Source organism: Parasteatoda tepidariorum, chromosome 6 (genome assembly GCF_043381705.1).
Source record: "Parasteatoda tepidariorum isolate YZ-2023 chromosome 6, CAS_Ptep_4.0, whole genome shotgun sequence".
Taxonomy (NCBI): Eukaryota; Metazoa; Arthropoda; class Arachnida; order Araneae; family Theridiidae; genus Parasteatoda; species Parasteatoda tepidariorum.
Genome location: NC_092209.1, coordinates 46,325,487 through 46,338,252, shown reverse-complemented (window position 1 = coordinate 46,338,252; position 12,766 = coordinate 46,325,487). Strand labels below are relative to the sequence as shown.

Sequence of the window (12,766 nt, the reverse complement as noted above, 5' to 3'; positions counted from 1 at the left end):
GTTTGGAATCGTAAGTGTTTGCAAAAAGAATTCCTTTTAGTACATATTATTGTGAATAGTTTCAACTTCAACTTTTGTAGAAAAAAATGTTTATACTACCAAGAAGCAATAATTATTGTGAAGCAATCATCAAGGTTGGTGAGCAGTCACGAATAGGGGGGCTTAGCCCCCTTGCTCCTAATATATATATATATATTCATACACAGAAATAAACATTTAAATTCTGTACCACATTTTCATACATGTCAATTTTAAGACTAATTATTCTTTATGAACAATTTTATCGAAATGACTATTAGATATTGAACATTCAGATTTCATTTCTATTTTACAATTATTGATTAGAATAATTTGTCTGAAATTTAAGTGTATGAAAACGTGGCTTTGTTGATAGGGGCATTATATTTATTCTATCGTTTTTTAATAGAGCGATTATGGCATAAGTTTATTTTGAAATAGAAAAACTCTGATTATCTGCAAAATTAAGTGGCTAGAGCTGCGAAATTTGGTCTATCATGGTTCTGATTTGAACATGCAGATTTGTTCTGGAACCCAGTTTAATTCTAACTAATGTTGTCTTGGTTGTAACGGGTACCTGGCATTCTCCATATAAAAGTGTTGCAAGAATCAGACTGCAAGCTAAACTTTGACTCGTTGGAAAACATCACGCACGCCCCATTGTCACGTCCATGTTGCATGTTTTCTACGCCAGGCTAATCGTTGATGACACTGAGTTGGGGTAGATGGAACACATCTGATAGGTCTGTGAGCATATAGACCAATATTTCTCTAGCGTCTGTGCACGGTTTACCTTGAAACTGTAACACGTGTGTTGTGGAAAATGGCTGCCAGGATAGGTCAAATGCTGTGCTCTGTCTGCTTCGATTGGCAGTTACTACCAAATACTGGTCTTCATTCGCTGTTGTAATTCAGAGAGCGATCTATACTGTTACGTCTATTGTTATTTCCATCATCTTGGAACCATTACCGAAGTCTAGATAACAATTTGGGTAATTCCATGTTCCTCTAATACTTCCACATTCCAGGCTGCCAATAATTCTAGTGAAAAAATCATTCACATGCGTCCTCTGTGTCATAACTATTTGATTATGACACTGAGTTATAGAACAGGCTTTTAAATGTTGGAAAATTTGTTTCATTTTTAGAAACATTTTTTAAAATTTATATAATAATTATATTACTACAACTTTGTAAAATATAAATTAATGTTTGTACAAGTGGACAGTTATGACAATAGTAAAAACTGCAACAAAATACAATCATATTATTTATTCTCAAATTTAACTAATTAAATGAAACAAAACAAGTAGTAACTAATTACAACATATAGTTTACATATTATCACAAAATAGTCAACATGATCTGAAGAATAGATATGTACATGTATAATGGAAGTACATTTTTTTTTAATCTGTCCAAAGATATGGATTAGTCAAATCATGACTGGTGAGTTTCAAATTCCATACATAAATCTTTTATTTTTTCAGTAACTCAAATGAAATATTTATATCTTATTAAAGTTCTTTAAAATGTAAACAAATAACTAGAATAAATGGCACATCAAATATGCATATCTTTACAGATTTCCCAACTTAAATAGTTATGATATGTTTCTAAGCTTAATACTTATAGCATGAAACAAAGTGTATTATTACAGTATAAATTGGTTTGATTTCATTTTGAAAATTCATGTAATTTCTTACGTAAAAAGTACAAGCAGATTTTCGTTTTACCAGAAAGAAACAAAGGTAGAGTGTATCTAACTTCACCGTGAGTATAATTGTAGAGAAATAAGAGGAGTACTCATTGTGTACCTAGTCAATTTTGAGATGCTATGGACCCACCTATACCACCAAGTAACAATATGCTGTTGTATGCCTTCTGTGGTCAGAGAGGTCAAAACTACTGTTATTCACCATTTGTGTGCTTGAAGCACCAAATTTTAATAAAATATTTATGAACAACACAAATGCTTTAACTTCCTCTGAGTACAGAAAGTGTACTTAGCATACTATTTCTTGACGGTACATTTGTGGTATTACATTTTGCAAAAAAGTGGTAGTATCAGATATACCCAGTTTTCATTTCTCTCTTGAAACAAACTGCTTTTTTTATTTACCGTCTTACATACACTTCTTAAAGAAGTTTGGTTTGTAAATTTAATGAATATAATTTGTAAGAGGAATTTATTCTAACGTATCTTGGTCAGGATTATTTACTTTTTTTAAAGTTAACGATTTGGAATCAAAATATTTCCAATAAAAATTCAACAAGAAGCTCTTATTATGACCATTAAGGTCAGAATTTTTGGGTTGCAGTAAAACATTTATTTAAACAATAACTTGATTAAACTGCACAACAAATGGAGTCTAAATTAACTTAATCATTCGATACTTTTTCAATATCACTTGTCAGACTTTGCGATAGTTTACTTCCGTCAAATTTCAAAATTGCCGGCTGTTGAGATCCGCTTGTCAGTAAAGGAAGTGTGTCTGCACTGGCCGTCCAAGACTTTTCATTTTTGACATTTTCCGAACCAGCAACTGGCTCTAAAGCTCGTTTACGAGTAGGAATCAACAAATTAGTCCAATTTACTGGCACTATAGATTTGTCATCATCTTTTTGACTTGTCGACTGAGCAGGTGCAGTCTCCTCACTTTTAGAACTGAATGACTGTTGAAGTCCATCAAGAATAACAGACGCTAAATGTTTCACCTGACTAATGGATGGTTTTTCTCCTGTAATCTGATTCTCTGAAACAGATTTTTGGGATTCCATAGCATTTACTTTCGGCGGATATTCGGCAATGAAGTTTAAGGACGTACTGATATCTGACGGACCAGAACATACCCTCTTGAGGACATTGGTCGTGGTGATGAGATCTATATCTGTATCATAATCTGGCGGACTTGTTTCAATCGGAGAAGAAGGTCCTGCACTTCTTGATTTCTCAAATCTTTCACCTTTGGCTGGATTCTTTGATTTGGGTGGATGTATTGTTATAGTCATCGAAGCTGGGTGTGGTATTATTGCACTTTGTGAAGATCTACTTATGCCTTTCTGCATTAAGTCTTTAAAGCTTCTCTTTTTAGAAACAGAAGCCTTGTCTAATTTAGTATTATTTCCACCTGCAGCTTTACTTTCACTGCTGCATCGAGTTACTTGCTTTTGATTGCTTATCAATTGACAGGAACAAGCTCCTTCACAATCGCAGGAAACTATTGTATCAACGCGAGGTTTCATCCTGATATCCTCTTGTGTTGATGGACTAGAATTTGACTGGTTCAGATTTCCTTCACCGCTTTGTCCAGCTTCTAAATGTGAATCAAGGAACTCAAACGATCTTTGGACATCTTCCACTGTGTATGGCGGTGCATCCTGTGATGAGGAAGCCGTTCCCACAATATTGTCACTAATCCGTTCCCGGATTGGAGGAGGTGGACTTGGTATATGTTCTTCAGGTAATGCCACCTTTAATATGAGTGGTAAGTTGTTATCTGTAGGGACAACTCTAGAACGCTGTCTCCTAGTATGAACTCGCACCCCATTTGGGCTATCATTTCTATATGCTCTGTTTTCTACACCTGTTCCGCGAGTTCGATTAGCTCTGGTCCGACCACGATTGATGCTACTGTAAGGAGGTGGAGGAGGTAGGTAGAGTTTAATAACATCTTCATATGATGGGGGAGGATCATAATGAGGAGGATCTGATCCATGTTGGTGACCAGGAGAATTTTCCATATCTGAAATTAATAAATTCATGTTTAGAAAAAAATATTAGGGTATTAAATAAATATAAAGATATATTCAGAACAATAAAGAGATTACAGAAACTGAAAAGTTAAAAAATATTGCTTTTTAAACTAACGTTCTAACCCTAACCCCATTATTTACAGGGGAGCCATGGTAGTTCAGGGGATAGAAGCGTTCGCCTTACAATGAGATGACTTAGGTTCGAATCCTAGCGGTGGCTGGTTGATTCGAATTCTGCTCCTGTCTCGCACTGACCCTAGTACTGACTTAAAATATCCTCAGTGGTAGACTGATCATAGGTTAGAATTCTTATTCTGTCAGCTAACCATGAGAGGTTTTCGTGATTTTCCTCTTGTAAGAAAAATGTGGGTTAGTTTTATTAAAAAGACATCCACGAAGACTAGCTTGGTCCAGAAGTTCCCTTGTCTTCTAGGTTGGATTCAAAATTACAAGGCTATGGAGTTGATTATTGATAGATCAAACTCTGAATTCAGTCAACTGCTTAACTCTGGTTATAAAATTAAAAGAAATTATGGGGGTTATTCAAGACTTAGTAAAAGGTCCATTTTTATAAAATTTGTGGGGGAAAAATCTACTGATAATTTTTGTAAAATTGTGAAAAAAATCTGCTGATAATGTTTATGTAATAATAAGATCCTGTTCTTAGCAAAAATGCACAAAAATCTTGTATTTTAAGAGGATAAAGTTTTAAAATAATGAATTAAGAACGCCATTCACTCCATTTTACCCCCCCCCCCCCCNCCCCCCCCCCCCCCCGAAAAAAAAAACATGAAGGGTCTGTTTTAATAAAATATTTTGTGAATGGTCCTTTTTAACAAAATTTTTTTCTCAAGATTCCACTAACGAACCCAAACTTCTAAAATGACCTGGCAAGAGGCTAAGAATTAATAAAAAAGTAAAATCTATTTTTCGGTGTCATAAGAAGAAAAAAAATACCCCTCATTGGCAATCAATAATAACTGGAGTAAAATAGCTAGAGATATCTATCTACATGTTATTTACTAAGATCAAAAAAATAGCCAATGAAAATGTGCTTAGTGTCTCAAAGAGAGTGAAATTTATCTTTCCTATAAGCTGTGAATAATATTCTTATACATAAAATACTGGTGTTTACAAGTTCAGCGCCAGTACTCATTTCATGCTATGTACTGAACTTTCAATACTGTACTGAACGGATAATGCTACTTTTGTGATGCGTCAATTATACACTTCGCATGAATTTATTTTTATGAAAAGAAAAAAATGCTTTATCTTTGATTAGAAAAAGAAAAAAAGATACAAGTACTGAAATAGATTACCTAAATCTGCACTGATAGTGTGAAGTATTTCTCTGCTAATGGTGTCGTCATGTCTTTGGCGATGTAACTTGACAAGAATCATGACCGTTGTTAGAACAAACATACCTAGACCAGCTAAACTTGTTACAAGTATCAGAGTGTTGGTTCCAGCACCTGATCCAGAATCAGATTTGGGAAAATAGTAGTTTGGTGTCAATGTTCTCCACCAGTTTGCATCTTCTGGTACGGCTGTACCCACGTTGGTACCTATGGTTACCAAAATAAATAAATAACTAAAATTAAACTGTATACTAAGCATCAAAAAAAATAGTTTAGTTAAAATTTTAGTTTTAGGCTGAGGAATTAAAATCTTTAATGTTAAAATCCAGATAGAAAATTTATTGTTTTTATGCAAAGTAAAGTAGAGCATTGCCGCTACAGCCAGTTGTTGTCCAAGAGGGTAATGGAGGTTAAGGCTCCATAATTTCAAACCGTCTCAGAGGTTTTACCAGTAATATCTCAAATCGAATATATTTAGAACTAAAAAAATATTTAATAAAATACTTTTCATTAACTTTATATTTAAATATGGTAAGTGAAATTTGAGCTCAGCCTAAAGCATAACTTTGACAAATTTTAAAAAAATGGCCTTTAACTAACCAACGTGAGCAAAAAACGGACCACCTTTAATAACTTTTGATTTAATGATCGGATCTTTGCGTTCTAGGACTCATTCTTAATGGTTTGAGGGGGTGGCCTCAAATATGGTAATTGATTAGTACTGACGATATTTTAAGCTACGAAACACAAACACAAAAACGTATTTTTTCAGAAAAAACATACCTTTATTTCGACGATATTAGATTTCTGACCCGCAAAATATAAGGGATATATGGTCCTAATAGTTTTGTCAGGAGAGCGGTCCAAAGTTTGGACCCCTTAATGTTAACTTTACATTTTGCGTATTTTGCCATATCTTGAAAATTTTTTAAGCGAATTGAAAACTTTTTCCACACAATTGTAAAATTCATTTATCCAAAGACAATTAATTACATGCAAAAAATAACTTTTAATAAATATTTATTATTTAATTTAATATTAGTCGAAAAAATTTTAGATAGTAAGGTTTGCAATTTTTACATCATTTAAAGAATATAATTTTTGATGGCAAAATACAAAATTTGAACGAAATCCGTCAAATAGTTCCTGTGAAATCGATTTTTTGAAGTTTGATTTCTCAGAAACTATTCGATTGATTTCACTTAAATTTTGTATTTTGCCATGTAAAATTATGTTCTTTAAAATGATGTAAAAAATTAAATACTTTAGAATTCAAAATTTTTCGACTAATCAATATTTAATAAAAAATAAATAAAATAACAAAAATTAATAAATATTTATTAAAAATTATTTTTTGCATAAAATTATCTATGGATAAATGAATTTTATACTTGCGTGCAAAATGTTTTTATTTCGCTTAAAAATTTCTCGAGATATAGCAAAATACACAAACGGTAAATTTAACGTTAAGGGGTCCAAACTTTGAACCGATCTCTTGAACAAACTATTCGGACCATATTTCCCAGATTGCGGCTGCACTCTCTATTTTGGGGGTCTGAAATCCAAATAAAAAAAGGATGTTTATACAGAGAAAGTATGCTTTTGTGTCTGATTTCGTAGCTTAAAATATCGTCTGCACTAATTAATTAGTATATTTGAGGTCACCTCCTCGAACCATTAAGAATGTGTCCTAGAACGTGGAGAACCGAACATTAGATCACAAATTATTTATGATGATCCGTTATTTATTTTCACTGTGCAAAGGAAATTTCACTGTTTTTGTTGGAAGTTCATTGACTTTTTGTAAAGAAATATTTAAGAAACCATTGCAATAATTACTTTTTTGTAATAATCTATGAAACCAACAATTTTTGATTAAACTAATTTGTAACAGGTGCATAAGGTAGGTTTAAGCGCCGGTGTATTAATTTCATTAATATTGAAAATCGTTATGTAGAAAAAAAAATTGAAAATTAGTATCATTTAACTAAATAATTAGTATATTTTTCAAAATGATTAAAATAGCCGTGTTATTTATCTAACTGTTACTGCTAAAGTTCAAAAGCAGTTAATCTGCAAATAACTTAACTAATTTGTAGATTAACTAGGGTTATCCCTTAAAGTGCGGAAGGAAGTGTTTTCCGCACATTATCTAGGTAAAGTTTGCATTAACGGTTTCTGTATTAAAATTCAAAACCTTGTTTCCATATCCATCAACTAATTTGATTTTTTTTACTTGATTCTTTTAGATTTTGAAAAAATAAATTAATTTTTTTAATTGTTATAATATTTTAAACCATTTTGTTCCTTGTATTATGATTTTTAAAGCGACAGGGGATTGATTATATCATGTAACGATTGTGTAATTGTAGTAACTTAATTTTTTAGGTGGCTAAAAGTAAATGACATATTAATTTAAGCGTACAGAAACATTTCTGTTGTTCCAGTAAAAATCATAATTTCACTCTGACGAGTGCCTAATAGGTAATATGCTAAATATCTCGGTAGTTTACAGATTACCCAGGTAATTTGAGAAATGATATAATTTAGCACTCTAACGGATCACCCTAGTTAATCTACCCTAGATAATCTGCAGAGCAACTGATTTGTGACTAAAAATAAATAACATTATGTTAATTTAAACAGACAGAAATGATTCTGTTGTTCCAGCATGGATCTTATTTTCATTTTAAAAGTGCCTATCAGGAAATATGCTAAATATCTGGGTTGTTTACGGATTACCCAGGTAATTTGAGAAATGATATACTTTAACACTCTAACGGATCAACTTAGTTAATCTGCAGAGCAACTGATTTTTGACTAAAAATAAATAACGTGTTAATTTAAACAGACAGAAATGATTCTGTTGTTCCAGCAAAGATTTTATTTTCACTTTAACAAGTGCCTAATAGGTAATATGCTGATTATCTGGGTAATCTCCAGATTACCTTGGTAATTTGAGAAATGAAACTATTGTTTTTGTACTTTAACGGATCATCTTAGTTAATCTGTACTAGACAATCTGCAGATTAACTGATTTTTGCACTTTTAGCAGTAACATAATTAACATGCAGTACATACCATAGCAAGAAGCTTCATCTGATCCATCGCCACAATGGTTAAATCCATCACACCTCAGGACAGTCTTAACACATCTTCCATTATCACATTCAAAATCAGACGTTGCATAGCAACCTGTCGGGACATGAAAATAATTTCGTGTTAGAGAAATTACACTTCCAAGCAAATTTAAAGTTCGTCATCTAAATAAAAGCCACCAGCTTTGAATCTTACATTACAATTTTTTTTCATCGATCTAACTTTAAAATGTTCGAAAACAGAAGTGGTTTTTGGTTTAATATTCTACTATTTTATTGTAAAAATTTGTACTGCAACAGAAAGTAAAGTTGGTAAAAAAGAAGCTGTACGACTTTTTTAACTTTCGATTTCCTCGGGGACTATTCGATCGATTTCGCTCAAATTTTGTATTTTGCTATGTAAAATTAATTCTTTAAAATGACGTGAAAAATTGTATACCTTACAGTTCGAAATTTCTTTGACTATTATTAAATAAAATTAAAATAATAAATATTTACAAAAAGTTATTTTTTGCATGGAATTATTTTTGGATAAACCAATTTTACATTAGTGTACAGAAATTTTTAAATTCGATTTAAAAGTTTGCGAGATATGGAGAAATGCGTAAAAAATAAAATTAACAATTAGAGGTCCAAAATTTGAACTGCTCTCCTGTCCAAGCTATTGGAACCATATTTCCCAGATTTCGCCTACCTCCTATATTTCGAGGGTCAAAAATCCAAATCCGGAGAAAGAAAACATGTGTTTATTCAGAGAAAGTACGTATTTGTGTTTGATTTCGTAACTTAAAAAAATCGACTGCACTAATTAAGTAGCATGTTTAAGGTTACCCCTTCGAAGCATTGATTCCTAGAACGTCAAGATTCGACCATGAGATCTAAATTTGTTCTAAGTAGGCCATTTTTCTGCGCACTGTACATTAATAATACATTAAGTGCTGAAATTTCGAGAAAAAATTACTCATACCACCGTAAAAGGAGTTTAAGTTTGTAGCATGTGTATTTAGTTTCGCAAAATTCAAGGCTTTTTCTTAATGTTTTAACTTATTTGTTCAAGAAAAAGAAGAAAACACTTTTGAAAATGGACGAATTTGGAATAAGGTTTCTCACCAAAATACCATTTTTTTATTAACATTTCTAAGAACTGGTTTGTTGTGCAGAACGAAAATAATGTAAGTAGTAGAAATGCTACTTAATGTCTGTAGAACTGACAGTTTAAACAAAGTTTTGCTGCTACGTGATAGAAAAGAAATTACCTTCATATCTAAAGGTTGTGTAAATGATGGCCAAATGAGATTTATTTGTAAAATATCCAACTAAACGTATGTAAAATCCACTGGTAGCTGGTACAACGAACTCTTGACCGCGAGGCATTTTATGATGTTGATATGTCGTCACAGACTCCAGTACAGGAGCATCAGAATGTTGACCTTGACGAATAGTTAAGGCTGATTTCGGACCTGAAATATAAAATATCAATGTTATTTTGCATGATTGTTAAGGTTGCACTAGAGCTACACAAATAGATTATAGGCGATGGTTAGGAATTCATCTTTAACGATGATCCAAAGCATGATGATTGGCGCATGCGCACACTGCATTACAACAATTGACATTTCAGAATAGAAGATGGTAATGGATGGTGTTTTCAGTGGAAATGTAAACAAAAACAATCTCGAGCTGTATGCCTGCTCTTGTTCCGGTTAGAAAGTTCGTAGCTGCTTACTACATGTTATTCTGCTAGGCGATATTTTCAAACGGATAATTTTGTTTTCAATAAAAGAAAAAAATTAGATAATTTCTGAGCTCAAATCTGCCCTATTTCATAAGATATTAATGTTATTATGTAATTCTGGAGAGTTTGAAGTGAAATTTTGTTTCAGTTATTTAGAGATATATTGTTAAAAAAGGTGACATGGTTGCTAGATTTTGAATAACTCGCTTTTTTGGCATTCTTGATATGACCTCTTTCCATAAGTTTATTACTGTTTGTTCTTGTTGCAAGCTGTGCACCATCTTACGTTAGTGTTAACACTTAAGCATTGTAAACACAAGTAATAAGTAATCAAATACATTGTTTGCAAGAATCTCAAAACACAATGATGCCAAAAGGCTTTAAAATACAACGGAAACAGTAACCCGGAAATTTAGGCGGTACTGAGTTTGCAGCGTTCCCTAGTGTAGAAAACACCATCCATAATCACTCAGCCTTCGAACTATTCTTCCCAACCATGCGTTGATTTTCACTGTTTTAGAAATATATTGGGTTGTTCGGAAAGCAATTACGTTTTTTCTTCATTAAAATGAAATACATTTTTTTATAGTCAATAAATATTCTATTGAAATATACATTGTCCTTTCTGTCATTCGAGATCGCAACGCTCGAATACGCCATCTGGAAAGAAGTCCGGTTCCATGCATGGTTTGACCATACCATCAGTTGTATGACAATGTACTATGATATTTTCCCCTTTCATAACATTTTTCGCATTTAATTGTCAAAAATATTATCTAAAATTTCTACGGTGCTTTCTTTAAGAACTATGCTTAATGTAGTTTTTAATTCCATGCAGTTTCTTAAATTAAAAGTTTTTAATCTATTTGAAAATCAAGACTGCAACTAACGTGCTTCCTTCTCCTATGACTGTCCACACGCTAATGGTGAAAGTGTGTGAAGTGTTACCATAGGTAGAGAATTCTGTAGCTCATTTCGATCATCAATACCTTTTGCTGGCAGTAGGATTTCTAGCTCATAAAATTTCTCTTCTTTGTTGTAAAAAAAAACTGATCCAGATAATTTTGACTTTATTTGAAGTAAGGGTATTACAATCTAAAAAGTTTTAACTAATAATGTAGATATGCCATTTCTAGTCTCCAGGGATGATGCGTTTCGAAAAATGGATAACTTTTTCCCAACCAAAAATTACTGTGTAAAATCAGTCGAACTTTTTCACAAGTAAGCCTGTCTATATCAGCTTTCAAAATACATAACGATTATACGATTTAAGTGCGGAGTTTAACAATGCAGTTTTCTTTTGAATAAAAAAAAACGAAATTACATCTTGAACAAATCAATGATTACAGACAAGAGTTACTATTGTGATGATGTATCCGATTATGACTGAATAAAAATTGTAAAGATGTTAAAATGAGCTTACCCATTTCTTCAAATTGAGCAACCCTTATTGCAACTTGTGTATCTGGCACGTGTGAATTGCGAGGCCTGATCAACCATATACAATCAAAGGCTCTGATTGTATTACTAGGAACCATATTCATCATAGTTATTGCTCCACCAAAATCTTCCACAAAACCACCACAGTCTAAGAAAGAAAGAAACAAAACATTAACACAACTATAATTACTAATGAACTACAAACTACATCAAGAAAACAATTAATATTTCTAAGTTAAATTATTGCTAATTGTTTCTGTGATAGGCTTATTTCAGCGTTTTTTAATACTATTGCTTCAACAATATTATTTTAGTTTTTTAAAATTATCAATTTATTTCTGAATGTTAAAAATTTTCTTCAATTCTCAGGGGAGGGGGATATTATTTAACAATGAAAAATATTTTTTTGAAAAACCATTATGATCTATTGTATCATAAACTATTATACCTAATTTATTTACTAACATTGTTACTACTATAAGTTAACTTTCACATTTACTACAGTTATTGCTACCTTTTTTTTTTTTTTTTTTTTTTTTTTTTTTTTTTTTTNGGCTTTTTTTTTTTTTTTTTTTGAAACATGAAGTTTTAAATTCGTTAAGTGTAGAGAATAATGATTGTAATCATTAAATAAATAATGCCAAAGCGGTAAGATGTTACTTAATTAAAAACTTCATTTGCTTCACAAATATGTAAATAGGAAATAACCGTGACATGTTCTAAGCACTCAAAAATCGGAGCCAATTTTCAAGATTTATCAGACGGGAATGAGAAGAAAAAAAAAGTGATTTGAAATATAAAACTTAAAGTTGCCTACAAAAAAAATAGAAAAATGAAACTAGAAAAACCATAGTCACACTCAAGCTTTCTCACCTTTATTTTTTCATTTTTTGTTGGCAACTTTAAGTTTTATATTTCAAATCACTTCTGTTTCTTCTCATTCACGTTTTGCAAGTCCTGAAAATGGACGCCTGTTTTTGAGAGCTTAAAACATGTCAACTGTTATTTCCTATTTATATAGTTTTGAAGTGAATGAAAATTTTAATCAAATAATGATGTGATCAGTTAGTATAATCTCACTTCTCTCCTCAAATATTTAAAACTGAAATATTATAAGTTTAAAAAAGAAAAGCATACCTGTAGAAGGGCGGTTTATCCAATACTTTTCAGGATCTGCAAAATAAAATAATTTTAAATTTAGATTAGTTTAAAAAATTGTATGGGCCTAAAAACATTTTTCGAATAATTCAATGCAATTGTCACGAATTATTTTACATTACAAGATTTATCCAGATCAAACTAATTTACTAAATTTTAATTCCACATTTCTTATACTAAAACTTGCAGGTTCTTTTTCAAAT

General features: G+C 31.7%; 1 protein-coding gene across 3 annotated transcripts in view; it reads right to left on the bottom strand.

Annotated features, from left to right (window-relative positions):
• Positions 1-1,275: 1,275 nt before the first annotated feature.
• LOC107440650 (uncharacterized) overlaps positions 1,276-12,766 on the bottom strand; it is a 173,189-nt gene continuing 161,698 nt past the window's right edge. For all 3 annotated transcript variants that reach the window (XM_071182324.1, XM_071182325.1, XM_071182326.1), the window contains 6 exons: positions 12,543-12,578; positions 11,389-11,553; positions 9,487-9,690; positions 8,214-8,327; positions 5,094-5,339; positions 1,276-3,764 (listed from right to left, as the gene is read on the bottom strand). In XM_071182324.1, coding sequence (XP_071038425.1) covers positions 2,401-3,764; positions 5,094-5,339; positions 8,214-8,327; positions 9,487-9,690; positions 11,389-11,553; positions 12,543-12,578 — 2,129 coding nt within the window. In that variant the 3' untranslated portion in view covers positions 1,276-2,400. The remainder of the gene's footprint in view (positions 3,765-5,093; positions 5,340-8,213; positions 8,328-9,486; positions 9,691-11,388; positions 11,554-12,542; positions 12,579-12,766) is intronic.